Source organism: Uloborus diversus, chromosome 3 (assembly GCF_026930045.1).
Source record: "Uloborus diversus isolate 005 chromosome 3, Udiv.v.3.1, whole genome shotgun sequence".
NCBI classification, from domain to species: Eukaryota; Metazoa; Arthropoda; class Arachnida; order Araneae; family Uloboridae; genus Uloborus; species Uloborus diversus.
The window spans coordinates 49,769,175-49,785,388 of NC_072733.1; the positions used below are offsets into that span (position 1 = coordinate 49,769,175).

Here is a 16,214-nt window from a genome sequence, read left to right on the forward strand (position 1 = left end):
AAACACTTATGCTATGCTCTAGATCAAGGCTCTTTAACCTACGGCTAAGGTTGGAGACTCCTGCTCTGGATAGCCAAAGTTTACAACATTTCTTATTCTTTAAAAGGCAGAATTTCTCTGGTGGCAGAAGGGCAGAAATTGAATATGAAAGCAGGAGAATTGGCATGTCTGGTATTCTACTGTATAATGTTAAAATAACAAAATATAGTAAAAGAACAATAGACTGAATAATAATAAAAGTTTTGAAGTTAAAAGTTTTTAAACTTTAAATTATATTTAAAAAAAATTCTACAAGGGACCAGAAAAATCAAGACAGAAACATGTTAGAAAAGAGGGGTATTTAAATGATTGCTTGAAAATGCTCATTTAATGAGTTTTGGTGAGAAATGAGAAGCAAACTAACTTATTTGCAGAGTTTTGATCATTGCAGAGAAAATTTGCAAAATTTGGAGTAGTAGGCAGTTCTGCTAACGCATAAAAGCAGGTAAGTGCAATTATCAAAATAACTGTTCAATCAAACTAAAACATGAACAAAGATGGGTAGTTTCCTGAGCAGTTAAAACTATATGATCAATTTTGAAAAGAAAACAAAAGGAAACTGAGAAACAGGTTGCAAGGAAAGCTTTTTAAAAATTATTTAATAAATATTAAATTTGAAAATAGAACATAAACAAAACGGGCAGTTTTCCTTAGTAAATCATTAAAATTTCAAATTTCAATAAAAGAAATCAACAATGTGCTTTGAAATTAAAAATAGATATATGATTGAGGAAAAAAAAATACAGAAAACTCAATTCTTCATTTTTTAAAGATTTGCTTTAAAAAAATAAAACAAAAGCACCTTGTAAAAATACTTAAGAGTTTTTGTACTAAAATAAGCACTTTAAAGAGCCCTTTGGAACAGGTCACAGAAATAAAGCACTTTAAACACCCATGGGACCCCTGCTTTTTATCAATTTGAAATTTATTTTGAGATTTGAAATTCTTCTGTATACACTCTATTGAACAAGGTTTGATGTGTGTACATAGCAGTTATTCTACTAAGAGAGAAATAAGCCTTTTCTTGAAACACTTTCAAAATTCATTGCCCAGAAAGCTCAGACACATCTCAGAATTTATGTGTGCACTGACAGAAATGGAGGACTTTAATTTGAACCATGAAAAAAATCTATGAGCATTATGCAGGGCTGTCCGAAGAGGGGGTGAGCGGGGCAATTGCCCAGGGCGCCACAAAGGGGGCACCACAAGATGCCCCTCATTTCGAGTCTCAAAGATGGACAGTTATAGACACACAAAATAGAGAATCATTGCGATGGTTCTCTATTTTTTTCCCAGTGCAAGAAAATGTACCTCTCTCCCAGGCTCCAAAACATTTGTTTCTTTTGTATCATTGAAGCAGACATAAAATTTGTGAATAAACCTGGTTAGAACAAAACAAAAGGCACTTCTCCTATGTATAGTTCTCACAAAATTTCTCACCTGTCCCTGCGGAGGCCTACAGCTGGGGGGGGGGGGGGGGGGGGGGGGGGCTCATGCTTGGGAGCAAGACAGGAGATGGGCTCAGATTGACCCATGACATAAAGATGAAAAATACTTTCAGCTGAATCCAGTAATTTCAATAGCTGTAGCCACACACACACACACACACACACACACACACACACACACACACACACACACAAGAAACCCTTACCATTCTGCTAGTGAGCCTTCATATTGGTATATTTTAGGGGCTTGTTTGATGTTTTTTTTTTTTCAAATGGCGAAGAATCTTACAAAATGATAATATAACGATATTAAAATCAAAGATATTGAAAGTTACACGGTACAAGGGTATATGGGCCCACGCCCCATGTACTTTGCCTTAATCTGGACCTGAATTATTATTTTCAGTAATTCAGTCCTTGCTATTTTATTCTTTTTTTTTAAGACTAAAATCCTTAAATACACTTGAAATAAGGTGTAAAAAATATACATTCGATACTTTGAAATTTCAAGCAGAGTAATGCACTTATATATCCTTTCTTTTCTTCACATGTTAATCTGCATTTTAAACCAAGGATGACTATTTTGATTTATTGGGAACCAGTTACAAAAATCATTCAATTTGTGACCGTTCGGCACTGTTGGCTTAGCTTTTGCCTTCAAAAGTAGAAATAAAACAATAATTTAGGTAATATATTTTTATTTAGTAAATTCATTACAAGTTTGGGGTGATGGGATGCTTATCCCCCTCTCCTCAAATACTTTGAAACACCATCAAGTAAGGAAGCGAAGTCCTTACTTGAAAACATTCCTTCTAAAAATGTCAAGGGTACAATCTGAGCCGTATCTTTCCCGACCATGATAAGGCACCCATGAATTCAGCTACGTAGAACAGAAACTTTAAAAAAATTGATACAAAAAAAAAATGACATCTTTGTTTCTACATATATCAATACTGGTATACAGTTGGAATAAGCAAAAGCAAAAAAACTCTTGAAAGAATCATTGGATGAGTCGAGATCGAAATTTAATTTTGCTGTAATTTATTTCGAAAAACATATTTTCTATTCGTAATCTACAAATTATTTGTGTTCTTCATTTGACCAATATGAGTATCTAATTCAGTTTTAATTGTTTGTTTTTTATCTTGTGAGGTAACATTAACAAGATAGGTATTTGAATTTTTAACATTTCCATTTATTGAAAAGTTTTTGAGGTACAAATTAACAAATATTAGAAACAGATTCTTTGGTTGTGTTGCATTTTCTAAGATACATAGCCTTCAGATTTTTTTGTTCATTAATATTTAAAAAATGAAGCATGACGCGCTCACATGCATTGATGTAAAACCAACTTAATTTCCTGTGTGTATGGAGGGGTGGGGGGCAGAAAACATTCACCCCGGGCGCCATCAGCTCTTCGGACGGCCCTAGTGTTATGCTACCTTATTTAAAATAAATAATAGCATATTTTGAAGATATTCACTTAACTCATGTCAATAAATCAAACTGTGATTAAACAACAAACAGGTTTCATCTTTATACAGATTATTTAAGCTTGAACAACACACATTTAGTGATGAAATAAACTGAAAATAACCGACAAAAATCGGTTTAAGTTTAATTAAGTTGGTTTTACATCAATGCATGTGAGCGCGTCATACTTCATTTTTTAGTTTAAACAAAATTGTTTACTCCTACTTTGCTGCAGATTTTTTTTTAAATATTAAATTCCATCTTCAGTATTTAGATATTGCAGAAACTTTTTGCTTTTTCTGACTTTTTCTAAAAAACATTTCTTAATAATATTTATTGTTTGTGCACATTTCTCAACAATTGCTTGGCTACTTTATCATCAAAAAACTCTTTTCAATTATAAACATTTTACCTTCAGAAACATGAAATTTAAAAAAAAAAAATTCAAATACATAGTCTTGAAAATTACAATGAAGTTGAAACTCAATTTTGGACCCTATATTGGAATGAAAGATTCAGTTTGGACGTTTTGATGTGCGTTAAAATAACATTGCATCTATGGAATAGCAAACGGGACTAAAAGCATCCATCACTATAATGGAATGGTCGCAGTAACGGGAGGTTGAACTAAAGAGCGTTTATAGTATTACATTCACTATCACTTTTTCAGATAAAACAATTGTTAGCTTTTATTTACATTTACAGAAAAATGAAAATAATAATAATAAAAAAGGCTGACTGCCCTAGGCTCTTTAATTTAGTATCGGAATATTGTAGCAGCAGAGAACATCAAGCAATGAAAAATGGCAGGGTTGCCAGAAGTTAATGATCCAGAGTAACTTAAAATACCTTTAAAAAATGTTGCCTTTGCCCCCTTTAAACATTGCTTTGCTATTCAATCAGCAGTTTTAGAAATGAAATTAAGTGCATTTGTTTGTGAAATCTAAACTACATCCTTCCGTATCAGGAAGTACAAGGTTGTAATCACGAACTGCCAAAACCAAAACTAATATTTCTTTTCAGGAGGTTATTACTGTTATACTTGCTGACAAGAAATATGCATGTAGTGCCTGATGACGCTAGTAGAAAAAAAAACAAAAATGTGCCTGTTTTTCTTACCCTTGACACTGGCGCTGTCCCAATAAGGCAGCACCACCCCATTTGGTGACTTCTCATGTAACTTGGCAGACCAATGTAAGTTTAAAGTTAAAAAATTTCGACCCACAATACTTGAAGCTGATTTTTTTCTTTTAACATCAGCTGTATTTTCTACATTTTAGTCGCTTTTAAGCCGATATAGTTTCAGTTTTTTCAAAAAAGTCGTTTTTGTCTGAATTTATGCTAAGTTAGTCACAGCCCCTAACTCTTCAAAGTGGTTCCAATAGTAGCTTTTTTAGTCACCAGTGGCAGCCTTGCCTTACAGAAGACAAGCACAAATGTATTAAATTGCTCTTTCAAAGAAAGTACAAGAAATGTTGCATTTTTATGTGTCTTCATAAGTAAATTTTAATGTTTTATTTTAGCATAAAATACTATACATTTTTTTTAAGCATAAACTTTATGGCATCGAGAGTGATTTGCCAAATTTTACTCATTGAGAGAAGGAGCAAGTTATTTAATATAAATTGGTGAGATTATATATCATAACTTGCACCTTTTTTCAAAATATAATGTTATCAAATTGAAATTCAGATGCAAAAGCATATTAAAAATGTTACAAGTAAAAATTAGCAAAAATTTCTTAAAGTTAACTTGATAGATATTAAGAAATAGCCCGTAACTATTATGTGTATCTTACATTTTTGATAATGACTGCACTGGACCAAATACTTGTTCAGGTGTTACTTCACAAAATGTTATGCAATCCATCTGTAAATAATGACGGTTAAAGTAAATACAACTTGAAATACTTTTGAATCATTTTGTTTACATATGTATATCATATTTCTATAACAGAATAAGAACTATCAAAAAATTTTAGAGGAATAAAATATGTATTGGTAAAAGAGAAAAATCCTCGTGTGTTATTCCCAGTTAAATTTTTTACATTCAGATTTAATCAAATGAGTGCTACATACACAAGTAAAAATGATAATATATCAAGGAGAATTTTGAGTGAGAAAAATGCTAGCTTCATCAGCATTACAAAATCTCAAGTCTAAAGTTGCCATAATAGCTGATCCAAAAAAAAGAATTTTTGAGTGACGATGTATTGCTAAGTTGCACAGTTAAATTATTTCTACTTTAAATTCACTTTTCTTTTATTGAATCAATCACTCACTCCTGTCAATGTTAACAAGAAAGTTAGCATTTTTTTTCTTTTAATAACATTTTCCTAAGTTATGCCTAATAAAACATTGTTAGCAATGTTTAAGTTGTTGTAAGGAATGGCTAACTAAACATTGCACTTCACAATCCATCTTGGCAGATTCCAAAGAGAAACTTCATAAATTATAATGCAGAATTAGTGTAGTATAGTGAAATATGTGAGAAATAACATAAGTGGCATGGTTATACAGGGTGTCCAAAAAGTCCTTGACACATTAAAAAAATTAATAGAAAACCAAAAAATTTTCGTATGAATTTGCAGTTTGCACCATAATACTTCACAGGTCAATAAGTTTTTATGACATCGCAAAAAAAAAAAAAAAAAAAAGAAAAGGGGAAAAAAAGAAGAAAAAAGGCATTTCACAGCCAGGGTGTCAGTATATGTTCTGCTTGTAATTTTTTGTTTAGTAATTTTCATTCCTTTTTGCATTTTCCTATGTTAACAAAAATGATTTAAAAGTTATTTTTAAATCGTTACTTTTACTTAGCATATACTGACATACTGGCTGTGAAATGCCTTTTTTCTTCTTTTTTTCCCCTTTTCATTTTTTTTTCGATGTCATAAAAACTCTTGAACCTGTGAAGTATTATGGTGCAAACTGCAAATTCATATGACAATGTATTGGTTTTCTATGAATTTTTTAAATGTGTCAAGGACTTTTCGGACACCCTGTATTATATGTGCCTTAATTCTAAACTTTCCAATACATAGAAAGAAGTTTTCCCACTACCACTACTTTTTAGCATTGTTTGTGCCAAAATCAATAATTAATCATTTTTCAATTCATCTAGAATCTTCAAACAATTTTCTCATACAAAAACACATGAACAAACTCGAATGGTAAAACACATTGAAGTTTTTAAATTAATAGTTTTGTCATTGTTTTTAAGAACAACGCCCACATTTTCTGAAAATATCCATTAGACAAAAATACAATGTTTGTAAAAATTTCATTAGATGAAGGATAAAAATCATAAAACTCTGTTTTAGAATAATGACAACAGTTCCTGAAAATCTCCACTAGAATAAACAAAACAGTCACTGAAAATCTCCCTTAGAATAGAAACAGCAGTCCCTAAAAGTCTCCGTTAAAATAAAAATTAGTTTCTAATGAACATCAACAAGACAATATTCTAGAAAAAATCACCATTTGAATAAAACAGTTACTAGAATCCACATTAGAATAGGAATAGCAATTTCAAAATCTCTCACTAAAAACAGCATCAAAAAAATCACCATTTGATTGGGGGTGTCAACAACCCCTAAAAGTCTTCATAATAATAAGGGCTGTAACCCAAAAATGACTTGAATGAATGAAGTGAAAAGGAGTCACCCAGAAAAAGCATAAGCACCACAATCACTGATCTATTGTAGGGCAATTCCAGTGCTACGTGTGTGACTTTTTGACACCTTTTTTTGCAAAAAACAATAAAAACAAAAATGATATTTTTTAAATATCTCTTAATAGTTTTATTGGAGTTACAGAACATATGTAAGAGTTTTAGGTGGCAGGGTTTTTTTTTCCTAGGCTAATTCTAAATTTCTTTATAGAATTTTAAATGCAGCGTTACACGTGTGTGACTCGTAAAATCTGAAAATGAGCTGTATCTCATATTATTTTGTAATTTTCTGTGAAATTTTGAAAGGTAAATGAACAGCATTTTTTGTGCATTTGTCTAAGTATACCAAGTATTTCCTAAATATTATTTTTCTAAAGCTAATACAATAGCAATAAAAAATATTTTATTAGCATTACGTGTGTGACCACGTGCAGCAGTTGAGGGAGACTTCCTAAAAAAATCCAATTTACGTCGGATCTTTGCCAAATTGCGCAGAGAGGTTCTTTGGTGCTCAAGAACTCACATGGAGATTTTTATCCTCCCCCCCCCCCCCGCGGGGCTGTAACTTCCTCCCTTATGGGGATTTTCATAATTAAAATTTTGCTTACATCGGATCTTTGCCAAGTTTGGCACAGAGGTCCTTTGATGCTCAAGAAAACCCTAGGGGTATTTTGCACCCCTATGGAGGGTCGACCCCGCCATTAGGGTTTTTTGGCAGAAAATCCGTGAAACGGGATAGTTAGGACTATTAATAACAATGATAGCATTTTTTGAATTAAAAAAAGCCTAAGACGCTTGAATTTAAATTTTGAGGCATAAAACTGCTCTTTTCTACACATTGATGGGGGAGTTATACACTATTTTTTTCTTTTATTTTAGCCTGATTGTTGAAAATGCATCACTTGACACAACTCTTATTTTCGAAGTAAAACGTGCAACGCAGCCAGTAAATACTTAAACTAAAAGGATATATTCACAAATAAGAACAAGAATGAAGTGAAATTAATTTTCATTTGTTTATTAATTAAATAGTAATGTCAAGCTATTATGAACTTCTAAGACTTACTTATGCGGTTTAAAACCATTTGGAATGTTTTAAATCATCTGTAGAATGCATTCACTTCTCTTCTCAGAAACCAAAAATTATCAAAAAATAATAATGCAATTTAAGGTAAATAGAAAACTGTACTTTTGATCTTAAAGTATGTAGATTGTAAATACTTAGTTTAAATTGCTCTTTGAGAATGAAATAAACAATTTTGACCTATTTATTTATTATTATTATTATTATTATTATTATTATTATTAATAATTATTATTTTAACACTCATTTAGTCCTGGTTTCAGTGCCAGTACAAAATATTGTTAGTTGAATTATGTTAAGTAATTTTTTCCATAAAAATGGTACGCAAAAATGGTTTTATAATGAAAACCATTAAGGAGCGTTACGTGTGTGACATCTTTCAAAAAGCCTTGTTAAAAATTTTCTGCCGAATGTTTAAAGATGAAAGTCTGGTTATAGGTACTATGTGTTAAGTCAATTTATGATGTAAGATTTTTTTTTCTAGTCCCCCAATTTGACCTTGGAGGGAGGAAAATTTTTGTCCCTTTTGTGTTACGTGTGTGACCAATAAAAAGTGACCTGCATATTTTGGGGGGTTAAAAACTTATCAAAAGACTTTATTAAAAAAAATTGAGACATAATTATAGTAAAGCATCTGGGTTCATAATATTTGATAGTTCCCCCCCTCCCCCCCAAAAAAAGAATGATTAAGTAACAAATTGACTCTTACGTTTATTTCACTAACAATGCGATTTTTTACTTCATATAAATGTTATTAAATGTTATTATTAAATAAGTCAAAAATCTGATATAAAAATATTTTAAACTCAAAATTGATGCTAGAATTGAAAAGTGTAGTTTTTTTTTTTTTTTTGTCAAAAAAATAAGATTTGTTTCCATATTATGTGAGAAAATTTTTTTGGTGGTCTGGACCACTTTTCGTGGAATTGCCCTGTACTACCCCGCTAAAACCCCTAAGCATAGCAGAAAAACATTTGAGCAGTTGTCTAACCGAGATATCAGACAGTTTCCAGGGGTCCACACAGAGGTACTCTAAATATTCAAATCTTTGTTTAGAATAGTAGCCCCAATCACACAGTACAAGAATGAAGCTTTCTTATACCACCTGGCAACTTCCCTCTACATATTGGAATGTCAGTGACACCTATACAATTAAGAGAGCAGTGTCCAGTTAGTAAGTCAATGGATGCTTCAATCTCTTTCCTATTCAAACCAAGCAGCTCCCTGGATCTAAACCAGAAAGGCCACTAGTTGAGGACTATGGCCTGTCTCTGAGAGTCAGATTAAAGCCACCTATCATACAATTCATCCATAAGTATGTTTTTTGCAGTGTTCCTTACTGTATTATAGGCAAAGCAAGTTCAGGTCATACAAATGGTTTATTGCTTAGCTAATTGATCAGCTAATTCATTTCTCCTAATGTCACAGTGACTAGGAATCTAGTACAGAAAAACCATATTGTTGCTCACTACTCTTCCAATACATTGAAGCACTTCCATATTGTCTTGGTAAAGAAACAGTACCAGTCAAGAGTTTCTAAGGCAGCTTGGCTATCAAAGAAAATTCTTATATGGTTACCAGTTATGCCTCATTCCAGGTAGTTTGTTATATATGCCAGAATGGCAAAATTTCTGCCTGGTAGACAGTAGCCAGCTTCCTAAGTGAAAAGAATAGCTTTATTTTGCTGCTACTGCAGTACACACCAGATCCAGTGCTGGATGTTGTTTTTGATCCATCTGCAAGCCACTGAATTGTTTTAACATCCAGTCAGAAGGCATCATAAAGTAAGGATGCTTGATAGCCATTGTACAAACTTAATTATACAGAGACAGGTTATAAGAGGGCTTCCAGAGATCAATGAGCTTGAGGTCGTAACAACACAGGATTGCTTCCAATTCTACTTGTTTTTGTAGTGGAAGTACACCCAGAAGAAGTTTAAGGCTATGGGAAGGAGTTGTCCTCATGGCACTAGTGATTGTAAAAAGGGTTATCCTTTGTGATCTGGAGGACTTGATTACCATTAACATATTCAATGTTCCCCAGTCCATTAGCAAACACGGAGGATCTTCAATTGACTGACATTGAACACAGCACACTCCAGATATTAGCCTGATGCCTAACCAATAAGGACACCATGGCATGTTGACTGGATTCAAACAGATAAATATATATTGTGCATTATTATTAGTAGAGTCAGGGGTGCCAATCTTTTCCAAGAGCAAGAATGCATCCTTGTAAATACCACAAAGACCCCCAAGAGTGAGACCAACCCCCCCCCCCCAAATTTTATGTTTTTTGACATTCAAGTGGCATAGAAGACACCAATTGTAGTGCCAACTTCCTCAAACATTTCTCCCAAAATAAAATTCAAAAATAAAATAATATACACAAAGGCAGCTTATTTTGCAGGTTTTTAAAGATATTTTTTCTCAATCAGTGACAAACAAAAAAAAAAAAAATAATCACAAAAAAAAAAAAGATAATTGTGTAATAATAAAACATTTAAAGGAAAATATGAATTTCCATCCAAATATTTATTTATATGCGAGTAAAATTATCAGTACTCTGAATTCACTTTACTTTGATTTAATCAATCACTCTGACTTCTGTTACAGTTAACTATAAGAGAAATAGCATTTCTATTTATGTTAATAGCATTTCCCTATTTCTTGAAACAGAAAAAGTCAAACTATAACCAGAAATTTCCATAATTTTCCTGATTTTTCAGCACCAAAAAAAATTTAGTCTTATTAGTTTTTAGAGATAGAGAAATTTATATTTCTCCCACAGGTCTTAAAATTTAACCTGTTTGAATTATTCAAAAATTCCTTGATTGCACATTCACTTTTTTATCTGAGATGTATATCGAAACACAAAATGTTCCAGAAAATATTCAAGTTAAAATATCTGAAACATAAGAGAGCAGTGCAAGACATCATTTTTTTGACACTTGAAGAAAGTGTCACAATTCTATGTCAAACAAATGTTTGTTTGAAATACTGCATATGAAATAAATATTTCTAAACTTACTAAAACATTGTCTTACTTTACATACCTCCCAATGTCCAGATGAGCGAGCATGATGAATGACATGTAATAGAGCTTGAACATCATGTTTTAAATTTAAATTTTGGTCACGCAAATACGTATTTTCCATTTTTATTGATGAAAAATGTTGTGCCAAATTCTGTAAGAGAAAAAAAATAAATGAAAAAACTTTTAACTGATAAGTTTTTTTAATGAAAATAGAAAATTATTAGCACACTATTTTTCTGCAATAATACCATATTTTGCACAAAAATACCCAAATAATATATTTTAACTGCAGGGCTGTACAGGTTGTCTGTATTATGCTTGCATAAATGCATAGAAAGTTTTTATTTTGTTTCAAAGAAAAAAAGCACATGCTGAAAAGGCTTTTGCAAGAAGTACTTCAAAAAACTATGCAAAAGCTTTAAAATAAAGTTACCTGCTAACAACAAAGAGGTGACAATTTTATTCCAGACTATAGCCAAAATTTTTTCAGCACTCTTCAAAATGAAAGATTCAGCACTGAAATCCTCTCAAGCTTGGTCTGACTGTGTCTTTCACACAAAACAATAACATCAAGGCTGACAATTGAGTCTGTATATTTTAAACAATCAAATAATGGTATGAAAAAGCTGAAAATGACTTTTAAAATATCTTTAGTTTGAACAATTTTAGTGTTCATAAGTTTGCAAGTTTGTATTATAAGAGTCAATCAAAATCATTTATTCATTCTTTAACTCATATGAGAAAGAAAAGGAAACAATACTAAATCACATCTTAAACTTATCTATCTCAAGATACCAAACCTCTAATATGAATATACAATGATACAGAAATTTTGATGATTCAATTTTAGTAAGGTTATCCTTCTGCACTAAAAATAAAGTTATATTATTTAAAAAAAATTTGAGCAGAAATTCAGCTAGTTGCCCAGGATCTGTTTGACTGTGCTTATGTATAAACAAGAATTACAAGACTTTTAACGTTAATTGTTATGCTAAATGGTCATAGTACATTCCTAATGTCATTTTTTAAAATCCTTAACAACTTGAAAACACAATATCTCAAGTATTTTTCTCTTCATGAGAAATTCGAGGTTGTAAAGTATATAAATATAGTGCACTTGCACTACAATGCTATTTGACTTAAATGAAATGGTTATAATGCAAGTTTTCAGGTTGAGATATCTCATGGTTATTCAAACTCCTTGCCCATAACACAAGATTTTTTTGGAAACAAAGCATCGGTCATAAGTATTGCCTTCATCATCAGCTATTAAATATTGGATTCGTAAATGGACTTATATCCTTTTAGCAACACTGAAGCTGGTTGTTCCCACAGCATACCAGCCTAAACCTTGTTTTGTTAGCGGGTGCAAATCAGGGCTGCGGAGTGGGAGGGAAAACAACAAACTTTCGCTGGAAAGCCTGGAATTTTACAGCCTCCAACTCCTTTACCCCAAAATCAATCCATACAACTCTGACTTTGTCTTTTCAAACCTGGAAAAGTTGAAAACGTGAAAGAGAAATGTCTTGCCTCCTAACTTCAACTTTTCAAGGCTATAGACATGTTCTGGTATGAGTAACCATATTTTCTATTGTTTTTTTTTTCTTTTTTGCATTCTAAATGTGAAACTTTGTCAAGTATGATAGCAATTTAGCACACTGCTCCAAATAAAGCTGGTAAAGATGGGAAAAGAGAGCAAAAGTTTCTAATAACTTAAGGACATTTTGTGCATTGTAGCATTATTAATGTTGAATAATTTTTTTTGTTCAATACAGTATAAGTCTTGTTCTTTTTCTAAGAAATGACTCTGTACGGTTCAGGAATGATTTAAGACAGTTTAACAAGTGTTTACAAGTTTCAGAAAAAATAGTATATGTTTATCAAAAGTCATATACATGGTCTATTTTACAACATGAAATTTTGATTTACACGACGAATCTTGAAAAGTCAAGATTCTACAGTACAGCCGAATAAAATTTATTTTCCCCCAATTATGATTTCTCTGAGCTCTGGCTCCCTCACTTTTTCTAGCCACAAGCTGCCACTAAGAATGAATTTTACAAAATTTCTATAAATTCAACCTTAGGAAAATTTCAATGCACCATGTAATATCATTAAGAAATTAATCCATAATTGTTGAAAGGGACTAAGTCTATAAGTGAGAGAAGTAAAATACCTATATGTGTATGCTTAGCGCTATTTGCTTATGCATAACTTTTTATCCTGTTCACCTCTCACCTCAAGTGTTCTTCTACTCATCAAAAAATCTCAAGAAATATTCAATGAAAAAGAAGTGACCTTTCATTTAAGATCTTCTTGTCCTGGCAAAGCTTTAATTTTCTTGGATAGTATGTTAAATACTCTAGTACATTCAATAGATTTTCTCTTCATCTTGAGCTTACAAACCACCTTTGTCTCTCATCCTGCCCATTCTAGGTTGTTTTGAATAAAAAGGACCTGTAAACTATGATTGCATAGGGCTACCCTTAAATGTCACCACTGACAACAGCCAAAAAACAAATTCATACATTTCGAAATATTTTATCCTACTGCATCTGTTTAATAGTTGAGTGAAATGCTCACACTAAAATAAATATTTACTGGGTAATTTTTAAAATATCAGAAAAAAACTTAAATTTTTCAAGATGCAGAAATTTTATTAATAACAAGCATTCAAAAGATAAAGTGTTGGTCTGAAAATTTCTATTCGAGAAACATCTTTGTTCAAGATTTGCTTTTAAATAGGCAAAATTTAAATCCTCACATAGTCGGTGAAAACTATTATTTTAAACTATAGTACAAAATTCCTGTTTTCTTTTATTTAACATTTTGCTAATTAACAAAAGAAAAACCAAAAAAAGTTTAGCACTAAAATTACCTTTTGATATTATATAGTAACTAAACTAGTACATTATACAATATTAGCCTGTATGCCGGAAATAACTGAGATTGATCAGCATACTGGGAAATTCGACTTTCCAGCATGCCAGAGAATCCAGGCTTCACTTTGCAATTTAATAAAAGTAAAATTTTTTTAATTAGTTCTATTCACAAAGCAAACCATGACAGGGAAAACAACAGATTACAGAACAGATTAGTTAGTAAACAGAGAAAAAGAGTTTACTAAATCCGGCATTCAGTGATTTGAATCACAAATTCTACAACATTACAACAGTTAAAACCTTACTGGAGAAAAAGTTCTAAATGAACTAATTGTAAAATTGTTTGTGCAATGCGATCTTTTAAGTGAAAGATATAGCAATGGTTTACAGACTTGTTAAAGGAACTTACTGCAACAAATAACACTTTTGATGCTGATAATGTTTGTCAGGGCTTAATTTGCACAGGAGCTCATGAGTAGAGCTCCTGCACTTCTTTTCAATTTTATTTAAATTACAACACTTTGGACAAAATTTAGCCAATTTTATGTGCAAAAATAAGTTTTGAGAACAATAGGCATCTAGTACTTTGGCTTGAAGTTAAGCTCTGATTAATCAGAGGAATAATTTTTAAAAGATGTTTTTAAGACTAAAAAGTTTATTTAGTCAAGATTCAAAATATTTTTTTTAAAAGCACGATAAAATTGATATGGGTTTGCTATTGATGTGGTCATTTTATGTAGTTTTAGGTTTATGACAATAAAATGAATAATTCAGAAGCATTTATAGTAATTTTGATTCAGTTATCCTTTGCTTTATAAATAAATTTAAATTTATTTTTGAAAGCTAAATTAATGTTTAATGCTTTGAGTAGGCGTATTAAATTCTGTATGTAATTGCAAAATATTTCAATTTAATAATTAAAAGTGTTTACATCTTTTTAATTCAGCATTTTATAAAACTATTTCCAATTGATTAGCTTTCTCTTGCAAGAATCACAAAAACAGTACTGTTAATTAACATTTTTACAAAATAAAATCATCAAGTTTTATTAATATCAATAAATATTTAGGACTCACATTATGTTTAAAGTTAGATGTTTATTTACTATGTTAAATCAAATATATTTTCAAAACCTTGTTCTTTGCAACATGTGGGAAAGGACCAGGCTAGTGTATTTGAGAACCTGGTGACTCTCGAATTTTGCAACATGCCAGCTCATGCGGGGTAATTTAGTACCACAGCTGACAAGAAACTAGAAGAATACAGCTGCATTCTGCTAGAAGAATACAGCATACGTACTATATCTTGGTGCAGTCAATGTTTGTTAAAACAACCTCTGTTGTCCAATCAAAATTGGTGGCAAAACCAAAGGACGAAATATATCATGTATTTTAGTAATAGTTAAAAATACTAGAATAACTTTCTCAAGTTATGGATCTTTTTAAAAGAGAATCAAGAACCTAATAAAATAATAAATAATTGGGGGTCAAAAAATGACACATAAACTAAGCATAGCTTCAAAATAATACATTTCACAGCAAAATATTCTGAAAAATATTATCAGCAATAGGTTATTTTTAATTGAGAGATCATGAATTTCTTATGTTTTGTTTTCTTTGAATATTAGTTTCTCCTCTTATTTAGATATTATCAAATCTCACTTTTACGACAATTAAAAACATATTTTATTATGTCTATCCTTTGCTTACGGCTCTCATCAGTTCTTTAACACTTGCATCATCACACAACTCTTTCCAATGGAAACAGTTTACTTTTAGAAACACAGAATATATTAGTTTTTAAATAGATAGTTTTGATATTTACAAATAAGTTGAAACTTATGATGGACCTTATATAGGTATGAGTGATTTAATTTGGGCATTCTAATGGACGTTAAAATAACATTGCATCAATGGAATAGCTAATGTGACTTCATGCATTGGTCACTATAATGGAAGGGTCACAGTAATATGAGGTCACTCTAAAGAGTTGACTGTACTAAATTTATGGAAACTTTAGAAAAAAATTCTTTTCCTTTAAAAACAGAAGAAAGAAATGCATAAAATGCTTAAAATAATATCCATTTTATATCTACTGGTCATAGCATTTAACTAAAAACTACTATCTATGTTTCGAATAATTACTATTCTGAAAGAACTGATAAAAATTTAACTTTCCCGTGCTTCCAGAACAATGCTCTTTTTTTTTAAATCCTTAATTTCTAAAATTACCTACATCCATATTTCATTATATATTATCAATTCAGGTACCAATTCAATTTTATAGAGATTGCACCATAAAACAATTATATTACTCCTGTAGCTTTTTAAATTGTACAAACATAATCTCTCAAATAAATTACAAAAGTAATTGTAAAAAAAGAGCACCTTTTTATTTGTAACACAATCAAATGTTTTTTTTTAGTCATTTCATTATAACAATAGAAGAAATCAGCTAAACTTACACCAAATAACGACTCAATGCATAAGCGTTCTTCTACTATTCTTGTAATTTCCTTTTCACAATCACTAATATTAATTACTGCTTCCTGAAAATTTTAGAGCAATAAAAAATTATTATTAT

At 31.1% G+C, this 16,214-nt stretch overlaps 1 protein-coding gene across 1 annotated transcript in view; it reads right to left on the minus strand.

Moving 5' to 3' along the window:
• Nucleotides 1–16,214, minus strand: part of LOC129218733 (uncharacterized) — a 126,435-nt gene that overhangs the window by 87,575 nt on the left and 22,646 nt on the right. The window contains exons 4-6 of the mRNA XM_054853056.1: nucleotides 16,096–16,179; nucleotides 10,769–10,900; nucleotides 4,759–4,829 (exon numbers count right to left, since the gene is read on the minus strand). Coding sequence (XP_054709031.1) covers nucleotides 4,759–4,829; nucleotides 10,769–10,900; nucleotides 16,096–16,179 — 287 coding nt within the window. The remainder of the gene's footprint in view (nucleotides 1–4,758; nucleotides 4,830–10,768; nucleotides 10,901–16,095; nucleotides 16,180–16,214) is intronic.